At 44.4% G+C, this 20,754-nt stretch overlaps 2 protein-coding genes across 2 annotated transcripts in view; both read left to right on the forward strand.

The window, feature by feature from the left end:
* Positions 1 to 4,395: 4,395 nt before the first annotated feature.
* T265_15508 (hypothetical protein) lies at positions 4,396 to 13,039 on the forward strand (the record flags this gene model as incomplete). Its single annotated transcript, XM_009178440.1, has 7 exons — positions 4,396 to 4,586; positions 4,645 to 4,771; positions 4,815 to 4,998; positions 7,506 to 7,657; positions 8,230 to 8,438; positions 10,998 to 11,267; positions 12,074 to 13,039. Coding segments are annotated over 7 exons (1,554 nt in total), but the record flags the coding sequence as incomplete, so codon positions are not given.
* A 7,347-nt stretch (positions 13,040 to 20,386) lies between these two features.
* The window catches only part of T265_11712 (hypothetical protein), a gene marked incomplete at both ends in the record, with an annotated part of 10,729 nt that continues 10,361 nt past the window's right edge, over positions 20,387 to 20,754 (forward strand). Inside the window, one exon of the mRNA XM_009178441.1 lies at positions 20,387 to 20,591. Coding sequence (XP_009176705.1) covers positions 20,387 to 20,591 — 205 coding nt within the window. The remainder of the gene's footprint in view (positions 20,592 to 20,754) is intronic.

A 20,754-nucleotide genomic window follows, 5' to 3' on the forward strand; every position in this document is an offset into this window, starting at 1 on the left:
AGCATTAGATTATGGCCCACCATTTGCCTGGCTAATTAGTGCTAAAAGTGCTCTTGTGCTCTGCTCACGCGTCCTGTTTCAAGATTCGGCGGATGTGTATATGGTCACGATGGCGTCTTTAGCATCATTATCATTATCATCAAGGACAGCAACATCAGTGTTGCCACTGATGCTTCACTGACGTAGACGTCTTTAGCGCACGGATAGCTTAGGATATATCAAACTATACTCACAAAAATAGTTACGGAAAAGTGCAACCCGATTGATACCGTGTCGTTTCGCCCTCTTTTTAGACAATTGATTGGCAATACTCTGGGAAACGTAGCATGTTGGAGGAAGACAGGATGCGCATGGTCTCCGCCGGCATACGAGAAAATCAAAGACTTTCTTGGTAAATCGTTGATAACGCAAAAGGGTTGACTTAGTTTAAAGGTGACCCCAGCGCCACTGACGAGTCAGCGCTTCTAGTGCACGTTGGGTTCTTTCGGAAGATTGCTCCTAAATTTTCTCCACTCGGTTCTTGAACTAGCTCGCTTGCATACAGCGGTCAACGTTCAAAAAGTGCGGTCGGTCGTTGCTGTAAACCTTGAACAGTTCTGGTCTCAACTTGGAATCCAGATAAATTTGTGTTCCGAGAGGTCCGGCTAATATGTCACTCACTTTGATTTGAGACCGGCGGTCGGGGAAGAACTATGGACGCACGAAATCTGTATAGAAACCGCTTATACGGAGCGCTATTGGACGCCCTACCGTGTCACGCGTGTGTGCAGTCGTGCAGCAATTGCTGCTGTCCACTTCTGGTGAAGAATAGATTCGTGCTACGTGGTTACTGTTTGTGAAATCTTTATTCTAACGTATAAATCACACTATTCTCGTTAAGATGCCATTGTAACGCCGTTGTTTTATTTACACAAAGGCTTTGCACATTACTGGCATGAGAAATGGTTATGTTGTTGGTAGGCTCATGATGTGGGCCACGTCCACATTGATTAGTTACTTCTGGCTTCTGCTCTCCGCTCAGCAACATGAGAAGAATTTTCCAGGATGACGTTGCAGTATGAAAACTCAAGAAGGTCTATTTATAGCCAGTAGCGCAGTACGAATCTGGTTCTCGGAAGACTTCAGGGCCCAATAAGGATCAGACTGAGTCACCAGTCAGCTAACTCAGGCAGCGACAAACTCACAAATTTACTGAGGTGTGCCGTGAGGTGAACGCGTTTTTTACGGAGTTTCTCGCCTGGTTCGCTTTCATAATTAAATGGAATTTCTGGAACGCCTGCACCGGATTTAGTTATGGGATTTATATAACTATGTAGACGTCCCGGAAGCGGTACTCAAATCTTTCTGGTTTGTGACTCCTAAGGGGAGTGCAAGTACTCTGATATGTTTTGCATCTTGGGTAGTCGACACGAGAGACCGATCGTCCAAATCGACCTAAGGGTGTTTCCATGTGCCCCAATAGCACACGTAGCTAAGTGATCAATAGGGGAGCTTTTGCGAGAAATCAAGATGGACCAAGTGGTTAGAGCGCGAATTTACTGTCCGGAAGGTCCGTGGTTCGAACCCGACCTCTGCCTCTCTACTTCCCCTGTCTAGGCTTGGGCAACCCGGCAGTATCCCAGCCCTCGTGCCTCCGTGTGGCGTGGCAACTAGGCACTGAAAGGGTGCTACAGCTGAACGATATATAGAAAACGGAATGGACGTTTCGCAAAGCTTGAAAGGTTGGTCCTTAAAAAGTATCCACGCTGTGGAGGTATCGTTCTGTCAGTTGTTTTGTCTTTATTCCCAGAAGCCTCAAATTTAACCTCCCAGATTTGCCCGCAGAAAATCGATGGAATACAAACGGAACTCCACCCGTCCAGCCAAACCTCAGAAGCAGGTGACCTTTAGTTCCAGGTGGGCAGGAGAGTCAATGAGTACAAGCAGTAACGTGATCATCTTTGGTACTNTAACGGGTTTCAGCAGGACCGACCAAACTATCATTGAATTTTACACTCTCACTCGAAGTTTCCGGAACGTGACCGACGTTTGAGCAATAGAAGTCACGTAAATTTGAAGTTCTTCCCATAGTACTGCATGGTATAGGCTGTCGCTCATATCGCAACATTTAGTGTCTGTCTAATCCAGTTGGAGATTTCGAAGTATCGACTGCCCTTCGTCCACAACTCGAGCTAATTGATGGGGTTAGAATCAGGTCCCCTCGACAAAAGCCCATAAAATTTAGTATTTACGAATTGCCGGATTTTGTGACGCTAACTTTCTGCGCGTCCATAGGTAGGCGAAAAGCATAGCAATGATTTGATGGAAACTGCAATATGCCAACATGACCCTGAGATGCTCATTGTTTGACTCCTAAGTCTCGTCTACGCATATAACGTCAAGTTGTGGTCCCTAGCCAGTTATGCAGAGGAGACAAATCGTCCTCAGAATGCAGCTAACTCAATGAGTGACTGACAACGCCCTACCATCATATGGATGCCATACCTGGGCTGACTGATTTGTGGGTGAACGTTTTGTACGGCTGGTACGTAGGAGCAACTATTGGCGTCTTTGAGGACAGCGCCTAAGTAGTGATGAAAATAGCTGTCATTGGTTTCTTGCGGGTGACCGGTGTGTCTTTATTAGTTTTATATCTAGAAGGAATCCTTTTGGTTATCCCAAAGGTTCTTCCCTACTATGCAGCTCAACGAACTCCTTAGTAAGCGCTGTCTATCTGGAAACGAGCTGATGGTACTCGACGGCAAACTTTGGGAAAACGCACGAAGCTTCCCAGAATTCTGGTCGATTGGGTCAAAGTGATTTCCAGTATAGGCACCCATAAATATACTTGTTTGTTTGGAAACAATCTCCGAAGTGTCATCATCGTCGACAGCATGACATCAGTGTTCAACACCGATGCTTCACTTCCGAAGTGTAACACAACCGAAACCAGTGACATATATGCTGCTATCTCATATTTGCATTAGGAGTAGTCTACGTCTCAGCTCTTGCAACATGCTTTTCGTGCCACACTACTTGAACCCCTGTAGCTTCCGAGGCTCTCTTAAAAGATAGTAAACGTGTAAAGGAGATATTGGTGGTCGTCCTGCTGTTGCGTATTCGATGTTCAAGTTAGCGTTTGGTGAAGTTGAACAAGTTTTTATTACGCCAGTAATGTGGTGAAATATTGGTAGCTCGGGTGAGTTTATTGGTTGTTGATCACGTGGCTGTTGATCTGTTCGCCGAGCTTGGCAATTGGCTTGCAAACGTTCCGTCAACATACGAGGAGACATCATCAGTGCACAGTTAGGTGCGCACTGATAATATCTTTTGTTGCGTCAATTACAGCCTTCTACATCTTATATCGTTCCCCTACAATTAGCGTCTTTCTGACCGAACGTGGATTCGTCATTGTTTTTGTAAATCACGGTGCAACTCGAACTCATTTACCGGAGGTTTGGACCCCCGCTCAATTTTTTCGAACATCGTCTTCATCCCAGAGGAAGACTCCTCCGAAAAAATGGATAGTCCGTTACAGTGTTTTCTGTCAGCTGCAACCTGGTTTGTTATTGTTATATCTGCTGTTTCGTCGGCCCGTGGTATCTACTGCTGACCCGCTCCAGTGCCTAGTGTCGGAGAGAAAAGACTCACAGAAGGGAACACAACAGCTGTATTCCGAACAAGCGAGTGAGTGAGAGAGCGTGAGAGTGCGTGCGAGTACGAGTGCAAAAGTTACAACGGCCCCACGCTATTTAAAGGGGACTTTCTGACATTGATCCAGGCTCTCTGATAGGCGTTAGTGATCACCCATCAACATCGATCGTGCCTCTGTGAAAAGCCTGAACGCTGATTACATTCGGTCGTGCTTCTGTGGCGCAGAGAACACTCATCAGGTTTTACTGAATTGATCGAATGATTGACTGGCCTGGATGCTTGCCGGCTTTCCAGTTGAGCTTTTGGTGGAGCAGTAGGTTCCGGGCGTTCAGAAGTTGATTTCAGGAATCTGACCTTCCTGGTAGTTATCCTTGACGAGAATCCTCGCCGTTTAACAAACCAGATGTGCCTTCCCACCTAAGGTAGCTGCCGTGTAAGGCGTGAATTTGTTGACAGGAAGGCTCATGGTTCGAACCCGAACTCAGCATCTCGATTGCTGTTACCTAGGCTTGGGCACTCTGACAGTATTTCAACCCTCGTACTTCCTTCGGGTGGCATGGCAGCTAAGCACCGAAAGAGTGTCACAGCCGAATGATTGATTTTTTGCCATACGTGATCCTATTAAGTCTCACTTCACTTGTCAATACAGACCACTTGCTTCAATGTATTAAACGGTTTTGCACCGAAAGAATGTCATTTCTGGACGGTCCTGTTTTTCACCACGTTTCTTCGCTTTCCTTGTAGATTTCGCTAGCCAGCTAGCATGACACTGGACGACACCATCTACGCATTCCTGCTATTCCTCTCCCTTTTATTCGGATTGTTGATAAGAAGAAGGGGAAAAGCTACGCTATTTTTACCTTGCATTCTCGGAATTTGCTTGGCTCTCGGGACTATCGGGCTAGCTATTTGGCACTCTCTAGTCACTACTTGTGGGTTTATTTTTTTCCTCGGTATGTGTCCTCCAAGGTACTGGTAGCTCGTTTTCTCATCTCACCTTTATGTCCCTAGATTCTTTCATTACGTAATTTGCGTCTGGTGTTTCGGTTATCTGGGTTTCTTCCGGCTTTGTGACAGTTTCGGCTTCGCCAAACCACCTGCTCTTGCCAACGCAATTCAACTCAACCTCACACTGCGGGTAAGGCTTAATGCAAACTGTCTCATCATTACACCCCCACTAGTTGATCGGACTGTCGTTTGAAGTATATGATAGCTGGAAGACCGACCAAAAGTTGGGCAAGTTGCTTGATCCAAACGACACAACCGAAGCCAGCCAGCTGAAACTTATCAGGGACTACAAAAGTGTTTCCGTTTCCCCTGTGGATGTCATTTGCTACGCGTACTGTTACATTGGACTCTTTACAGGTACGTCTCATCCGCAAACGGGTCTGCCTTTCATTATTCAGCTGGTAATTTGTCTTGGAGGGATAAGTTAGCCATTGGCGTATTAGTGTAACTCATACACACATAGACTAAATCTCGTTTCTGTTGCTTTGTCAAATGATGCTTCTGGGACGACTGTTGATTCGAGCGAAAACTGCTTCTCTCAGGCTGATGTTCTCAGCCGTCTAATTCCGTCAGTTCTATTGGTACGAATAACCTAGCATCTGGAGTGAGTCATCAGTGCGAAAATAATATCACCTGACTTTCTTGTGCGTGTACACCCAAATATTTCATATCTTTCAGCCATTGTGAATAATTCAGCTAGGCCGTTTGGTGCTTTTCAAATGCACTCGTCCAAACCCATTTATAGGCTTCGTTAAAAATCGTATTTACATCTTCGGAGATGGACAGCATACCCACGGGACCGACGGCACTTGTTCTCCCCTGTGGAAACTTCACTTTGAGGGGGATTCGGTTCCCTTCAGCATCCAGGAGAATTAAATAGTTTTTCACTCACTATTTATTCGACCGTTTTTTCAGTGGATTAAATTAGTTAGAATCTTTTCAGTACATGACACGATTCAGTAAAGTGAACTGATTTTATACATTCGAAGCTATTGAGTATCATCGGTTGTCTTTAGAATGACTTAGAATGACCCCCCCCCCCCAATCGCAGTATTTTCTCGTCTTCACTCGTTTTAGGCTCATACTTCTTGCCTGCAAATTAAGTTAGTGTATTCGTGCTCGCTTATCTGGCATAGTCACTTGGCGAAAGACTTCTTATGGTTTGTGTCTTTGTAATGTACAACGGATCACCGTTACAAGAGGACCGTGATGGTAGCAAAGGTCTTCTGAACAGTCAAAACATTCTGTCCGAAATAACCCACTATTTCTCCCCGGTTGAGTATTTGCCACAAGAGCCACCTCGCTCTCAGCATTGCCCACGGTTATGCCAGTACCGTTTTTGTGCTCTCTGCTGTTGGGTTGTGTGACTATCTCGTTCCATAGTTGTTATCACCACCTTACTCCGAGCGTTTAGCCAGCCGAATGTGATAACCTTTCCCTGTTTGGATATTTCATCAGGTGTTGCTCCTGTTGGATTGGTCTTTGTCTTATTCTGAATAGCTGTCTAGGATTGTTCTGAGACCGTCGATTACTGATATCCTCATCCCATATGCCATTTAATCCGGTTATATATAATCTTATGTATACGTCATGTCAATATCCTAATCCGGTCGGCACTACTTTTGACGGGCTTACATTTTGTATTCTCTAGCTTTGGTCACAGTACAGATGGCTTCTGAACATGACTGAAATTGCTGCGAATCTCTTAACTGGTTGCTCCTCCTCGGCTGTTGTCTATTTTTTGTGCAGTTTGTGTTTATCCTGTGGATTTACGTATCGTCAATGCAATCTTAAGCTTGAGAAGACAAACTGGTAAAGGGAACTAGGATCCATCCTGTCTGCCGTTTCACATTTGGTTTATCTTGAATTTCCTATGACGACACTGGTCATCACACAGCCGACACCTAGTTGTTACGTGCCCTGTGGGTCACCTTTTTTTACATGGTCTGAATTTGAATTCCCCGGGAATGTGACCGCTGGCGTCATCTGAGGCTCTAGTTATCACATTCCAGCCATCAGCAACACTCACGGCATTACTGCTTGGCTGTACGGTAGGTCATTTCTTTGATCCCATTGTAGAAAACATCATTGGTCGGCGCATTCACTGAGGATATGGGGTAAAGGCAGCTATGGTTGTTCGTGGGAGGTAAGCTGTCGCAATCCGGGATGATAATAGCATCCAGAAAAGTAGGACGTCATGAATGATATTGTGGGCGAAAGCGACAACAGTACAGAGATTTCATCCCCGGACGTTTGGTGAGTCTTGGTTCAAAACACGGTATTCTTATCTTCGAACGGCAGGTCATGTGGGGTAGGCTGAGTATTCAAAGGGAATTCGCCTGGAGAAACTTTGGCTTCCATTTTCAGGGAGACCATGGATGTCCTGGAAGCCAAAACAGTGTTCCTGAATTTAATCTGGGACCCAGCTTGGAGCACCTCCAAGAGTGTTGCTTGTTGGGAGTAGTCTAGCATGAGTGTTATCATAAGACAGCGCAACGGTCTGTATACGATAAAGCTTCTGCTGGCATCGTTAGAACAAAAAAAACCTGGTCATTAACTCGGGAGATGTTATTTTTCTTACCGTTGAGGTATGAGATCTGGTATGAGATTTCACTTCAGGAAACGCTGCATAATTCGGCTCCAGGATTTCTGCACCAGGTCACTTTCGGTCTGTCTTGTAATATAAACGAATCATTAGGTGCATGTATCACGTCTAGTGCAGGTACTTGTTCCAGTATTTTTTTCAATTTTTTGTGGTACGTTATGACCCCCTAGTGAGCGCTTTTTCATCTTATTCGTTCTCATACGAGTTTTGTGTCCAGTAATGCATCCTGTTTCCGTTCCTTCATTTTTTCAAAACGCAGGCCCATACTACAAATATCGGACCTTTTGGGACTTCGTTTACTGGCCAGCGGAAGCTCCTGAGGGCTCATCTGATCTGCTGCTTCAACAATTGCAGGAAGCACCGGTGTTTGGGGTCGCTTATCTTATTCTCTCACATTTCTATGGAGTGGATGTAAGTGCGACATCAGACGTTTCAGATGGAAGCTATCCTGACTGCCGTTTTGTTAGTATGGTTACTGTGCGTCTTCTTTACAATGAATCTATGACCATAGGGCTACCTTTCCTATGTAAACCGTCTGTTGTGCGCTCCCTTTAATCTGGCGTTACAATTCTTGAAGCAACTGATGAGGAACTCTTCTTCAGTAAATGATGTGATAAAGCTTTGACCTGTCCCTAGACCTCATTTTTCGTTCAATATTGAATACCATGGGTGGAATGGTAGGAAAGTTATGATTGTTGTAAGGAGTTAGCTGTGGCAGTGCAGTAATTTTAGGTGGCATGAAACTATCTGCAGATTGTAGAGGGTATGCTTTTCTTAAGAATGTATTATCCCTGAGAAACGTGCCGCTCATTCGGTTGTTTGGTATATGAATGTACTGCTAATAAAAGCCTATAAGTGCTCCGTGGCTAAACTTGGTCTCGTCCTCAGAAAAGGTATCCCTGGTAATTTTCAATGGTCCCGAGTATGTTTTCTTTCATACACTAAAATGACTCTTGTTTCGTTTTCTGTCCTCCTCTCCGCAGTATGTTCGTTCAGATGAGTTTTTCGGACGTTCCTTCAGCTACCGGTTCTTCTACATGTTCATAATTTTCTTCGTGTTCCGATTGCGGATCTACTTTGCTTGGAAGGCAGCCGAATGCGTGTGCATGACCGCTGGTTTGGGTGCCTATCCTGCTATCTCCGAACCCCGAAGTGGCGAGGGACCGACAAACTTGAGGGCCCTGAAGAGGTTGTTAGTTACTACAGCTTCGCATTTTTTCGTTGAGCTTGTTTCTTTGGAACTAAATCTTGTGTTCTTTGACTGGTCCTTGGGAAGAGTGAATTTTGACAGTTTTCTTGCTCTTATCGTTAATATGTGGACTGCTGAATCCCGAATCCTGATCATGGAGGTCCTTTGGTGACTAGCATCAAAGGACCGTAACTCCGTATTTCTACGGAATTAGGTGTAATCTGCCGATGGAAGGTACAAGAGTACCAGATGAAGCATATCAACAATGCCCAAGGTTCTTGTTATTTCGACGATTATGGCCTCTAGGTCTCGTCTGCTGCAAGTATTCGATATTGTGGGTTTCTCCATGCCGGCGCAACTGGGAGTTTGATGAATTTAGTGGCCCACAGATTGATAGCTTTTAGGAGTATAAGAAAGCGTGTGAAAGAGAAAGAAGGAAGGCCTCAACAATAGCCTGATTTCGTTTACCCGCCCAGCTGTGTGCAGCAAGTAAGACGACTCGGCCGATGGCACCACTCGATGGCTGATGTGGCATGCAGTTATTTTTAAGTGTTAAATTCGAGGTTGTATGTAGGTTCGAATACTCCAGAACGCCCGGACCTAGACAGGAGCGCTATTAGGGCCATTTGACTCAAAGGCCTGACCGCAGAACAGCGGTCTTTAGCGTGAAATGCAAGTGCATTGCAATTTTTACAGAATAAGTCGCCACACGTTCCAACTCTCACCCTGGAGGGTCAGGATGCTGCGTTGGTCAGACCTCCTACCATTGACCAACCCGGTATGAGGGACATCGTGAGTGTCGCTCAGACGCCCTCCACTATAGATCAGTGGGCCGCAGATGCACACAAACCGTCACACCCCGATAAGGTCCAGTCTCTTCGTGACGGAAAGAACCGTGCGAAAGAGGAAAAAGGTTGACAGTGTTGAATGATTGCAGGGTATAAACAGGCGTTTCCGGTTGACAGGATTGTCTGGTTACTATGTGCACTCAGGGCATTCTCCACATTTCTACCAAGTTGTTTTGGAGTCGGATCTGTCTGTCACTGCGACTAGCGCCTCAATTTTTAGGTCACACTACCAACAACCATGGTAATAATTCGGAGACAGAAGCAAGACTAATTCAACAAGCAAGTCATTGATCCTGTTTGGTGGGCAGCTGTTCCTCTTGCCAAGGGAGTAATCCATCTATATACTTTCATACTGAAGTGGTTGTGTAGTAAAGGTTTTTGGTTGACTCCAGTGGAACATATAGGTTATGATTAAAGATATTGAAAACGTAACTTCGTTCTTGCACTCCTGGGCGCACTGGCATCAGGGGAGAGGTTCTGGATTGTAGGTTCGCTTTCGTATAGACCGAAAACGAGATGAAAGAAGAAACAGTACCACGGACAACATCATCATGAGTCAAGAGTAGAGAAGAGACTCAATCATTCGGGCCGCATGACCCGATGCCCTTATCGGTGAGCTGAGGCAGAAAACGTTTGTCAGAACTACCAGAACCGTTTGTGCAATCGGGATGCGAGCTGTTTTGCCTCGTTAGGCCATCACTTTGGTACGGTACGGTCGTATCCTTTGCTCTCCCAAAATGCAAGATCCAGGTTCGACAGTAGCTTATCATCATAACCGTCATCACATACAACATCAGTGCTGAAGCAGATACTTAACTTCGGTACAACCACAGTTTTTCATTTGTATACTATTGTTATTATTATGTTAAAAAGGGGAAGACAGGTCTGTCCGTGCGGTCGTCTTAGATGGAGGTCTAGTAGGGATACTCGACTGCTTCTTTCACTGGTGACTTCTGAAGGCGTCAGAGATATGGTCACACAACGAACTGAGAAAGCCTGAGGAAGTTTCTCGATTACAAACATCCACAGTGGTGACGGGACATCCATCTCTTGCTGCAGATTAGGGCCTATAGCACAGTCTTACGCATTGTTCCGCTGGAATTTCTTCGATCAAGCAGAACAGCACAGACCACGTCAAACCAAGACACGTAAGAGGCATGTGCTATTCTTTCTCTTTTCAGCTTATGTGCCGAAGCCTGTGCGTCGAACAGACGACGGCTGAATGGGTGGATAATGGTTGTTAAACTGTCAGCTATCTTTTTTTTCATACCAGGTTTCCATGCGAACCCACTGGATCACTATTTGGTCAGTCAACCTTAACCCAATGGTTGTTGATCCTTTGTCTTAATTGCTCGAAGCTGGAGTCCATTTCCCTCGTTTTTGCTGAGTTTGTTTGGTGCAAAGCACACCACATGACATGCGTGACTGTCAGGTTCTGCCTAGGATTAGTTTTCCTTAAGACAGGTTTTTTGTCGGTCAATTCAGTTGCGGAGGTCACATCACTTGAGTAACGTTGTTTTATGAGAAGGTTTTTGGTTTTGTTCTCATAACTTTTCTGGTTTCGACAAATACCATTTCATTGTCCTCGCCACACGCGTTCCTTCTAGTCTTTCTGTTTCTACTGATAATTTGTTATGGCACCGTTTTTTTTTGGTGTGCCAGCGAGGACACTTTGGGTGACCTTAGAACTGTTTATTTTTGGCCTACCTTATAGCTGGATGTGCGCGTATGATCCGAAATTACAGGAGCAAAATTCCATTTCTTCAGTGAATTTCACTCAGTCGACATCTAATTCTAATCGGTCCACTTCTGCTAATCGACCGACCACTGAAGCTTATGACTACACCACAATACAGAACATCAGTGTATGGGGCTGCGAATTCACTCCGACCGTCCGTGAAGGCATGCATTCATGGAACCAGACGGTCCAGTACTGGTTGGCGACGAATTTCCACAAACGTTGCCCCGGGAATCGTGTTTTACGGTAAGTTTTATTGCTGCGTTGCAAGTCTCCACTATGTGCACGACGTTGTATGTGGGATAAATGCCTGGGTTCATCATAGTCACCGGTTCAGAGTTTTTGATTTCACGTGGTGATCAGTCATGCGCCTGTATGTTTCAGGATTATTTTTGCAGACAGTGTTTTAACCTATACTGTCCCGCGGTCAACGTACTCACGGGCCACTGGTAATACAGACCAGTAGTCATGAGCTACTTCAACAACGAGTTGCAACTTTACTTGCGTGTTGTAAATTCCCATGTTCAAGTTGGAACCTTCTGCAAAGTTGTAAACAATTAGAACTTCGACATTCCGAGGAGTGGGACTGTCAGGGTAAAACCCATAGCTGTTACACCTCGTAGTGTACCTTACAAAGCAGCAGCGTCTCGTGGTTACTGACGATCAATTGAAGGTTAGTACCCGATTTGGCAGTGGTATTGGGATTTCTCCCTCTCCATTCTGGCTCGTGAGATATTCACCAAGCCTAAAATCAAGTATTTGAAGTTTCCGGTCCCTTTAGCTTGATGTGAATCGGCTAGCCGTCATTTATGGGACTGCTGGTTCGACCCAGTGACCATTTAATAATATTCTTAAACTTGCAGGCGAATGATTGGTTCCCTGGTTGCTCGAATTCGGTTTTGATGCTAAATTCAACTGCTATTTAAACCGTGAATATATTTAATATGACTTGACCGCTTACACGTACAAAGTTCGTCGAACGGTGTCGGCAACATAGGTAAGAGTCTTCGTAACGCTTTCTCCTAACTTGAGTTTCTCCTGTTCACCTTCAGCTCCACATGGACCATGTTGTTGAGTGCCTATTGGCACGGACTTCATCCTGGCTACTACCTGTCCTTCATGATTATCCCCTTGGCTCTGGTGGCCGAATCTGGTCTGTCCGTTCTTGTTGGAGCTTGTGGTGAGGCGTTACCTTCGGGAAGTCTCTCATTTCTCTCCTGGATTCTTAAGATGCGCGTGTTTGAGTATTGTGCAATGGGATTCCTTCTTCTGGACGCTCGGGCGACCTGGGACTACTGGCACAGCATCGGGTTTTCTGTACATATAGTTTTGATAGTTGTGATCGTTCTGAGTACCATTGTCCGGCATTTCTATCCCCGTGCTGGCTCCTACATGCGACGTGAACCGACAATCAGTGCTACGGAACAAATGGCACGAATGTCAGAGATGAAAATACAACACATGAAAGCATAATTTTATTGAAGACACTAGTCAATCTACCCAGCTTGTTTTTTCGTTCCCTTTTTTGCCCGACCTCAGTTTCGGTGCATTTATCTCACCATTTTCAGCATTATCTTTCTTTCGAATGATCCTCCTCAGTGATTGATTGCTTAGGCCAGGTGACTTCAGCTAAAACCATGGCTGTGTTTCAAACAAAGCGAAGGAAAATGATGGAACTAAACCCGTTTATGTTGGGTGGTCGGTCCCAGTTGATCTTCTCATCGTTTTCCTTTTCCATCACACCGCAATTCCTAATGTGGACGTATGCCAGCTATTTGCCCACTCAATGTCAATCACTCCGTATCTCCTGTCTAAATGCATTTCTGTGCTGTCCACAATTTGGTCAGTGCGATTTATTGACTGCCCCATTATTGTTGTCATCCCGTGTTGGCTTCTTTGATTGTATTTGCCTGTTGATAGCGTTTTTCATATTGTATGGTTTTGTCTCCACTGTTGGTTTGTAGATGCTTATTAGATCGTTTTGTGACTATTCTGCACCCCGATATGTAGAGTCTTCCCTCACTGTGGCTTTTTCTTGTTGATTCAGTCTTGTGACCGGCAATCGCGACAGCCGTCCTCTAAAATTCAATCATTTTTCGGGCATAGGTGGAAATAAGATGACACCTGGTTTCCGCCGGTGGATGACCCCTGGTTTCCGCCGGTGACTTGCAGCAGGAAAATACCCTCAAGTTTCCACCCATCCGTTTTTGTTGTCAGTGAAGTGGCTAGTCATTCGGAACTTCAAAGGTGGCGGACTTCAATAAGGGTGATATCTCCTTTCAGGCAGCTACATTCGTAAGGGACTTTTGGACTCAACGTGTGCGGTTTACGGCTTACTGATGCAGTACTATAATCCAAAAAAATATAGCTTACGAAGAGTTCCAAAATGGATGTAGGAAGCTGGATTAAATATAAATGCTTGGTGAATTATGCACTGTCAACTATTCTGTCATAATTCATCCTCGCTTTTACGCGGAAGAAACTTCTCTTAAACAGGAAATCCCACTCAGTGGGACATTGATAAAGAGGACAGTAGATTGAAAAACCTGAAAACGGTGTTCCCGCTAGACTCTTGGTTCTGATGATAGGGAATCACCCGCAGCTGAACTGCGTCTAAACAGCTTTTCTCAGGTTGTTCCGAATATTCGCTTGAGAAACATAAATCATTGGCTTTCCTTAATCCAGTTGCTCAGAAATGTAAGATCCACTCAACTCAGTGGGACATTGATAAAGAGGACAGTAGATTGAAAAACCTGAAAACGGTGTTCCCGCTAGACTCTTGGTTCTGATGGAATCACCCGCAGCTGAACTGCGTCTAAATAGCTTTTCTCAGGTTGTTCCGAATATTCGTTTGAGAAACATAAATCATTGGTTTTCCTTAATCCAGTTGCTCAGATCTGTAAGAAGACAACCGTTGAGATAGTTGCCTTTGTTTCGTTCCCATCATTCTTCTGCGTAAAGGGCATGACGTAGAAAAAACGTTCAAAACAGCGGAGGCATTCCGAAATCATGGCCAAGTTAGACATCTCGCGAGTCAGTGTATTTTGTGCAAGTAAAGTTGAAGTAAAGCTGAATGCTAGCGTTCATGACATTAGATTGTTCATCAGTACTGTGAGGGACTGACTGATCGACTGAAATAAAAATAAGTAAGGTTCAGCTGTAGTACTCTTTCGGTGCACAACTACCATGCCACTCGAAGGAAGCACAAGGGCTAGGATACTGCCAGGTTGTTGAAGTTGAGAAGTGGAGGTTGGGTTCGAACCACGGACCTTGCGGTCGGTAAATTCGTGTTCTAACCGCAGCCATGTCGCTTCCTGATCAATTGAGCGACTTGTGGTCAGGTTTCTGGTGGCCGACGTTACTGCTGGCTGGAAACTCAGTGTTTTTGCGGTCTAACGGTGCGTGTAGAATACTTTGGAAAGTTTTGCAAAGACACCGATCCGATCTGTTAATGCGTGTCTTTGTGGTTGCACCTGGTGACAGTTGACATAGGTGACAGAAAGCTCAGTATTCACACCTTTATTGCTTAAAATCTGAAGGCTGTAGTGAGATGAATTATTATTCCTGGCATCGCCAAGGAAGTACGATCCAGGTTGTTGTAAGGATTGCGACTCAATTATTACTATTAAGTGATAAGCTTGATGACAGTGAACTCAGGATCCGGCTTGTTGCGTATTCACAGAATCGTTACGGACGGTCATCCTCTCGCGAGTTTCGTTTCAGGGACTACGTAGCTCATCAGCAGTATATCCTTTTCTCTATGGAATCGTATTCTAAGTTACACTCAGAAGCGATAGGTAGATAGATGGTGCACTTACTGTGTTATCCGGTTTTCTTTTGAGTATCGACTACCTTTTGTGTGACCTGGATGAGTGGATTACAAACGGCACGGAGCGGCCAGTATGTTTATTTCGTACATGCGGCTTATGAGCATCGTCTACTTCCTATTCTGTCCAACAAAGCGATACCCTTTGGACTTGTTGCAGTTCGGGGTTTTTAATTCTCATTTCTGGGACTTCCGTCTAGTTATATGATCAATTTCCAGTTGAAAAAGTATACGTATGTTTCGTTGGATGTTTACTTGTTCTTGGACTGACGGCCTCGTAGATCGAGATCCACCTGGTACTGCTCTTTTCTTGACTGGTTACTGTGATTTTGTGATATGTGTACTCCGTGTGCGTGTACTCCGACATGGATTTCACTCTTGCGACAAGTTAGATCTTGTGAACGGCACTAGAGACACCTATAACCATCCAAACTGTTTTACTTTCGTTTTACACATGATTCTAGCAGTTGTTGAGGATATCATGGAGGTTCTTGCAAGTCGGAAAGTGTTGAAACGAGTTATAACTACTGGAAAAAACATAAGGACTGGTACTGGTGGTTGCATAAGTAACTGTGAAATCAGTAGAGACCACCAGTAGTGTCATGTAGCAACACTTTGTGATCTTCGGCATATCAAATAAGCGTCTGAGTAAAGATGTATATACTTCCAGCAAGTCCACCGAGTAGAGAGATCTACACGCTTTGTCCTAACATGTCAACTTCCCCTATAGCATCACCCTTCTACCTAACAAACGTCAATTCCTCGGACGTAGGTTGCAAAGCTGTTCCCTGGGTTTATCAACACAGACCACATATCATTTGGATGTTTCAGAAGACAAGCACCATTCATTGTCAGTTCCGTGTAGTCTGGAATCGGTCTTGTGCAGTGCTTTTGTTGTTCGCATCTGAACAGACATCACAGCTGCATTCGCATGTACGATGCCCCATTTCTGCCTGACTCTTAAGCTAGTTGCTTGATTTGACACGCCGCATCCGAGCGGCTTCGGCCCGGACAGCCTAGTGGTCAACGTTGCGGACTTTGACTACCTGAATTCAAGTTCCCACATAGATGCCTTCAGATTGGCTGCCGACTCCTGTTTTGAAAATCCATGTTATTTCATCAAGATGTAAAAATCTGCTTTGAAAGATGCCTTCCTATGCTATTGCTTTATGTCCTACGAATGAAGCATTCATAATCGTGGTACATGTCTTCACTCAATTCACACTACATCACTCGTAATGGGTGACTAAACTTCCCACTGCCATTATTGAAAGCGTCTTTCAGACAACACCACCACGGAATTTTCACAGATGATATCTGAGAATGACATTTAAAATCACAGTCGTATTCAATATGACCATGTGAAAATGCTTAAATTCACTTGTCGTATAGATCCGATTTCCCACTCGATCTTTACTCGCGCACGTGGAGTAAGTTTTACTGTGAGGCTCAGTTGGTGTTTATGCAACCTATGCGAACGTGCTACGCGATTAACAAACTAATGATGCCTTCACCAATCTCCTGCAACCGCCGATGAACTAACAGAGCACTGGTCGTTTCGGGATATGATTATTCCAACAGGACGACGTTTCAATTGGGACTTAGCAAATTTCCTCATGCTACCATTATTTTACAAGTGGCTCAGGTGAAGAATAATTTCACGGGAAAAGTGAAATCTCCATATGAGACGTGTTATATCTAACTGCTGTCCCCGCTCCAGTGCCGTAAGAAGACTCGCCAACAAAGAAGGAACCAAATTTATCACAAGCAAGCGAGTGTGAAAGTTAGGACAACCTCGCGCCGTTTAAAGAGCACTTTTTGACATTGATCCAGACTGTCTGATCGGTGTTTAGTGAGCATCCATCAACGTCGACCGTGGTTCTGTGAAATGCTTGAACACATGTCGTAGTTGATCGTGCTTCTTTGACGTGCCTGAACTCTCATCAGCTTTTGCCGAGTTAATTTAATAATTGATCGAACTGTATGCTTTCCGGTGCTTTTAGGGCCTCAGTCGGTTCCGAGCATTCTGGGGTCGTTTTCAGGAATCTGACCCTACTGACAAGCCGTCAGTCGAGGACCAGTTGATGCGTGACTGTTTCATGTGCTTTTCGTGAATGAAGAACAAACTGGGCTATGTCCCGTCCATGTAAGAGCCAATCACGCTGCTGTTCAGCCCCTTATAGCCGAACTGCTTAGTGTTCAACCACTGAGTTTTGTGAGATGCGCACTTCTGATGATTCCAAATAAGGATGAAACAGCCGTACAGTGTTTCTCGGCTTTTCATCGTACATTGGCCCCAATGACATGAGAAAATCCTGATTTGATAGTTCATCTCCGTCCGCCGTGGACGGACTAGTCGATTGGAATTCAGAAGGTATAAAAATAGGTGAAAAGTAGCGAGCAGTAACTTATTCGGTTTCCAGCGAGACGGAAGACCCTGTAGCGTCAACTCACAACTTAAAGAGGTTTGATGATTGGTACCGAATCCCTCAAATTCAGCTATGTCGGTGATAAATTAGGTAGAACTAGTGCATTACGAAGTCGGTTTCTTCAGCAGAGTTTGGAACCTGACAGCAAACGTTCTTATTTGCAAATGATTTTACGCAGACTTGTCCATTTAAATTACAAAAACAAACAGATTGGACAATATACCTTGGAGAAAATGGCTGAAAGAGTGCGTAAATGACCTGAACTAACGGAAAAATAGAATAGTTATGTTTGATATGGGCTTTCTTTTCAATGTTAACGCTGAAAGTATGTGACTAAATTATACGGAACTGTTAACAATGTCAAAAAATGACATCTTTTAAAAGCCTCAGTTTTACTGTCCAGATAGGCTAACCATAATACGCATGGTCTTGATGTAGGCACAGGCAACACTTGACACTACACTGATTTGACTGATTTAGTATGCCACTAATGTGAGCAGACTGTAGAATTTTCAATGGATATTTCGTCCTGTCAGTGAAGCCACTATATGTCGAAGTACTGTACCGCTTCATCCTTATAGGAAGTAATCGGCGGTGCACAACTCACGACCTTCGAGAAGATTCGAACACACGGCCATCCGGATAGCAGTTAGAGACTAAGTTATTCCAACATGAACAACTTGTGCCCAGACAGAAAATAGGGCCAACCATCCTTAAGTCACGAAATCCACGGTACTTATCATGGAATTTTTATTTCGAGTCACTCCGAAGATTCATGTACATTGTAATGAGAAATAGCAGCATTGGCCTTACGGTGCTTCTCGGCCTCTAAGCAGAGATGGGTTCCACTTAGAATGAATTATCAGCAAGAATTGAGCTTACAGCAACATCAGTAGTCCCTCAGCGACAAAGGTTGATAAACAATTGCTTTAAAATAAGCGTAAATTAATCGGTGTCGCATAATTTGGGAGAATTCTTCTGCATTCAATGGAAATGAACCTTTAAATTCCACGCAAACTCTCCCACGGCACGGTTTCCCCCAAATCTAACGGTCAAATTTGCTCCTCTATGAAGTCTTATAAGATGATTGTATCCGAAAATGGCTAAGTGTCAACCGTTATATTTTCCGTGACTGGCCAACAAATTCATGTATCATTTAGCGTATCTTTATTCCAAAACCCACGCACTGAAGATCTGCAAGGATGTCACGTAGTTTCTCACGGTGCAGCAAAAATCAGCTGACGTGCACTGGAACACAGCTAACCGGTACTGAAGTTCCCGTGATGCAAATACATATATTCCCGATTAGCTTCCACTATCAAAATTTTGGTGGAGACAATGATTCAAGCACGAAAACTATCGATTAAATTTTGGGATGGAGGGAACAGGCGAGAAATGCGAGTCCTTAATGAAGTCGTATGCCAATGACACGGATTCCAAGCCGTGGCGCCCACAGTACACTCATCACCATCATCATCAGCACCACCATCATCATCACCATCATCACCATCATGATCATGGTCAAAATTATCATCATCATCATCGTCATCATCACCATCATCATCGTAGTCATCATCATCGTCATCATCATCATCACCATCATCATCATCATCGTCATCATCATTATCAACGTCATCATCATCGACATCATCACCATCATTATCATCATTACCTTTGTAATTATCATCATCATCCGAATCATCATCATTATCATCGTCATCATCATCATCATCATTATCATCGTCATCATCATCATCATCATGATCTTCATCATTATCATCATCATCATCCTCATCACTGTCATCATTATTATCCTCATCATCGTCATCACCATCGTCATCATCGTCATCATCACCATCCCCATCGTCACCATCATCATCATCATGATCTTCATCATTATCATCATGGTCATCGTCACCATCATCAGCATCATCTTTGTTGTCATCATGATCAACATCATCGTCATTGTCATCGGCATCATCATTATCATCACCATCATCATCAACGTGATCGTCATCATCATCATCATCATCATCATCATCATCATCATCATCATCATCATCATCCGAATCATCAGCATCAACATCATCGTCATCATCATCATCACCGTCATTATCGTCAGCATCATCATTATCATCATCACCATCATCATCATCATCATCGTCGTCGTCATCATCATCATCATCATCATCATCATCATACATATACGCCAACACCACCTTTCGGGCGTATTTTCTGGCGCTCCGCCTTTGGAACATTTTTGTTGGATCTATTCTATCCTACACCGTTGATCTGCATATCAATCGCTTGCTCTCCGCAAGCTAAATTGTTCTGTATAACTTCTGCAATTCTGTCAGTCGCTGTTGAGAATCTACGGATATTGGGATCTGGCTCAAGTCACGGATTCCACATACACGCGCACAACTACCCGCAATCTTCGAAGATACTCCATGTTGGCTTCACGAAACGGTAGCCCGCGACGAGTTCTATCCTTTGCAACCACTTCTGCAAAGATAGGTGAAGATTTACGGGCGCCATCGAGAAATCTGTCCGCGCAAGTTTCACTACTGGGTCCCTCTTCGTTGCGGACCGATAATCACTGGCCTTCCGAGTTGACTGCGTTCACAACTTCTGCTAACCGGCTAACGCACACGCTAGTCCGAGTGTAGACACAATTCGCACAAAAAAAATTCAATGCGACCCATGTGTGACCTGTTCTGACCCGGTGAGTCTCAATACGTCCTCAGTTCAATGTTGTTTTTGTGAACTGCATGTGCACGCCCGTTGTGATACAACACTAACTGATGCAACGGTGCAGATGTTAATGATTGCAGTCACCCATCAGTATGTTATCTATGTGTCACTGGTAGAGATAATATCTTGAATAACGGCAGCCAAAATGCGAACACAAATGACATCAGCAAAAGGAACGACCTAATGGAGATTAGACTGGGCTCATTAGAGAAACAACTAGAACATATAAAGAGCTGTTACAACCACGTGAGTCTGGGCCGGTGGGGGGAGTGGAGCATGTTGAATTAAGAAAGAACTCCATAGCTCTGTTACAAACCGATGTAGTAACGTCAAAAAAGGCCATTGAATCCAAAACTATGTCGCTCAATAATAAACGGAAAGCATCATCGGGACTTAGTGTTATTTGCACTAACGTCACAGAACCTTGCGATACTTTGTTACAAGCGAGACACAAGCGAGAACTGGAGGAGTGGTTCAAGCTTTGCGCTAAAATGAAGTTAAAACCTATCGAACCACTTTCCCTAACACGATTAAGTCGACCACCGAATTCGCCCCATAACGGTAAGCCAAGACTTCTCAGAGTTACCGATAATACCGAGAAAGACCTGGAGAGCATACTATTATCAGCATTCCAACTTAGGGGGAAGCTGACAATGGCGAAAGGATTTTCGCTGATATACCGTGGTCGGAAAGGTCGCGCAAAAATACACCTCAACCTACAAAC

This window comes from Opisthorchis viverrini, assembly GCF_000715545.1.
Source record: "Opisthorchis viverrini unplaced genomic scaffold opera_v5_552, whole genome shotgun sequence".
Classification (NCBI taxonomy): Eukaryota; Metazoa; Platyhelminthes; class Trematoda; order Opisthorchiida; family Opisthorchiidae; genus Opisthorchis; species Opisthorchis viverrini.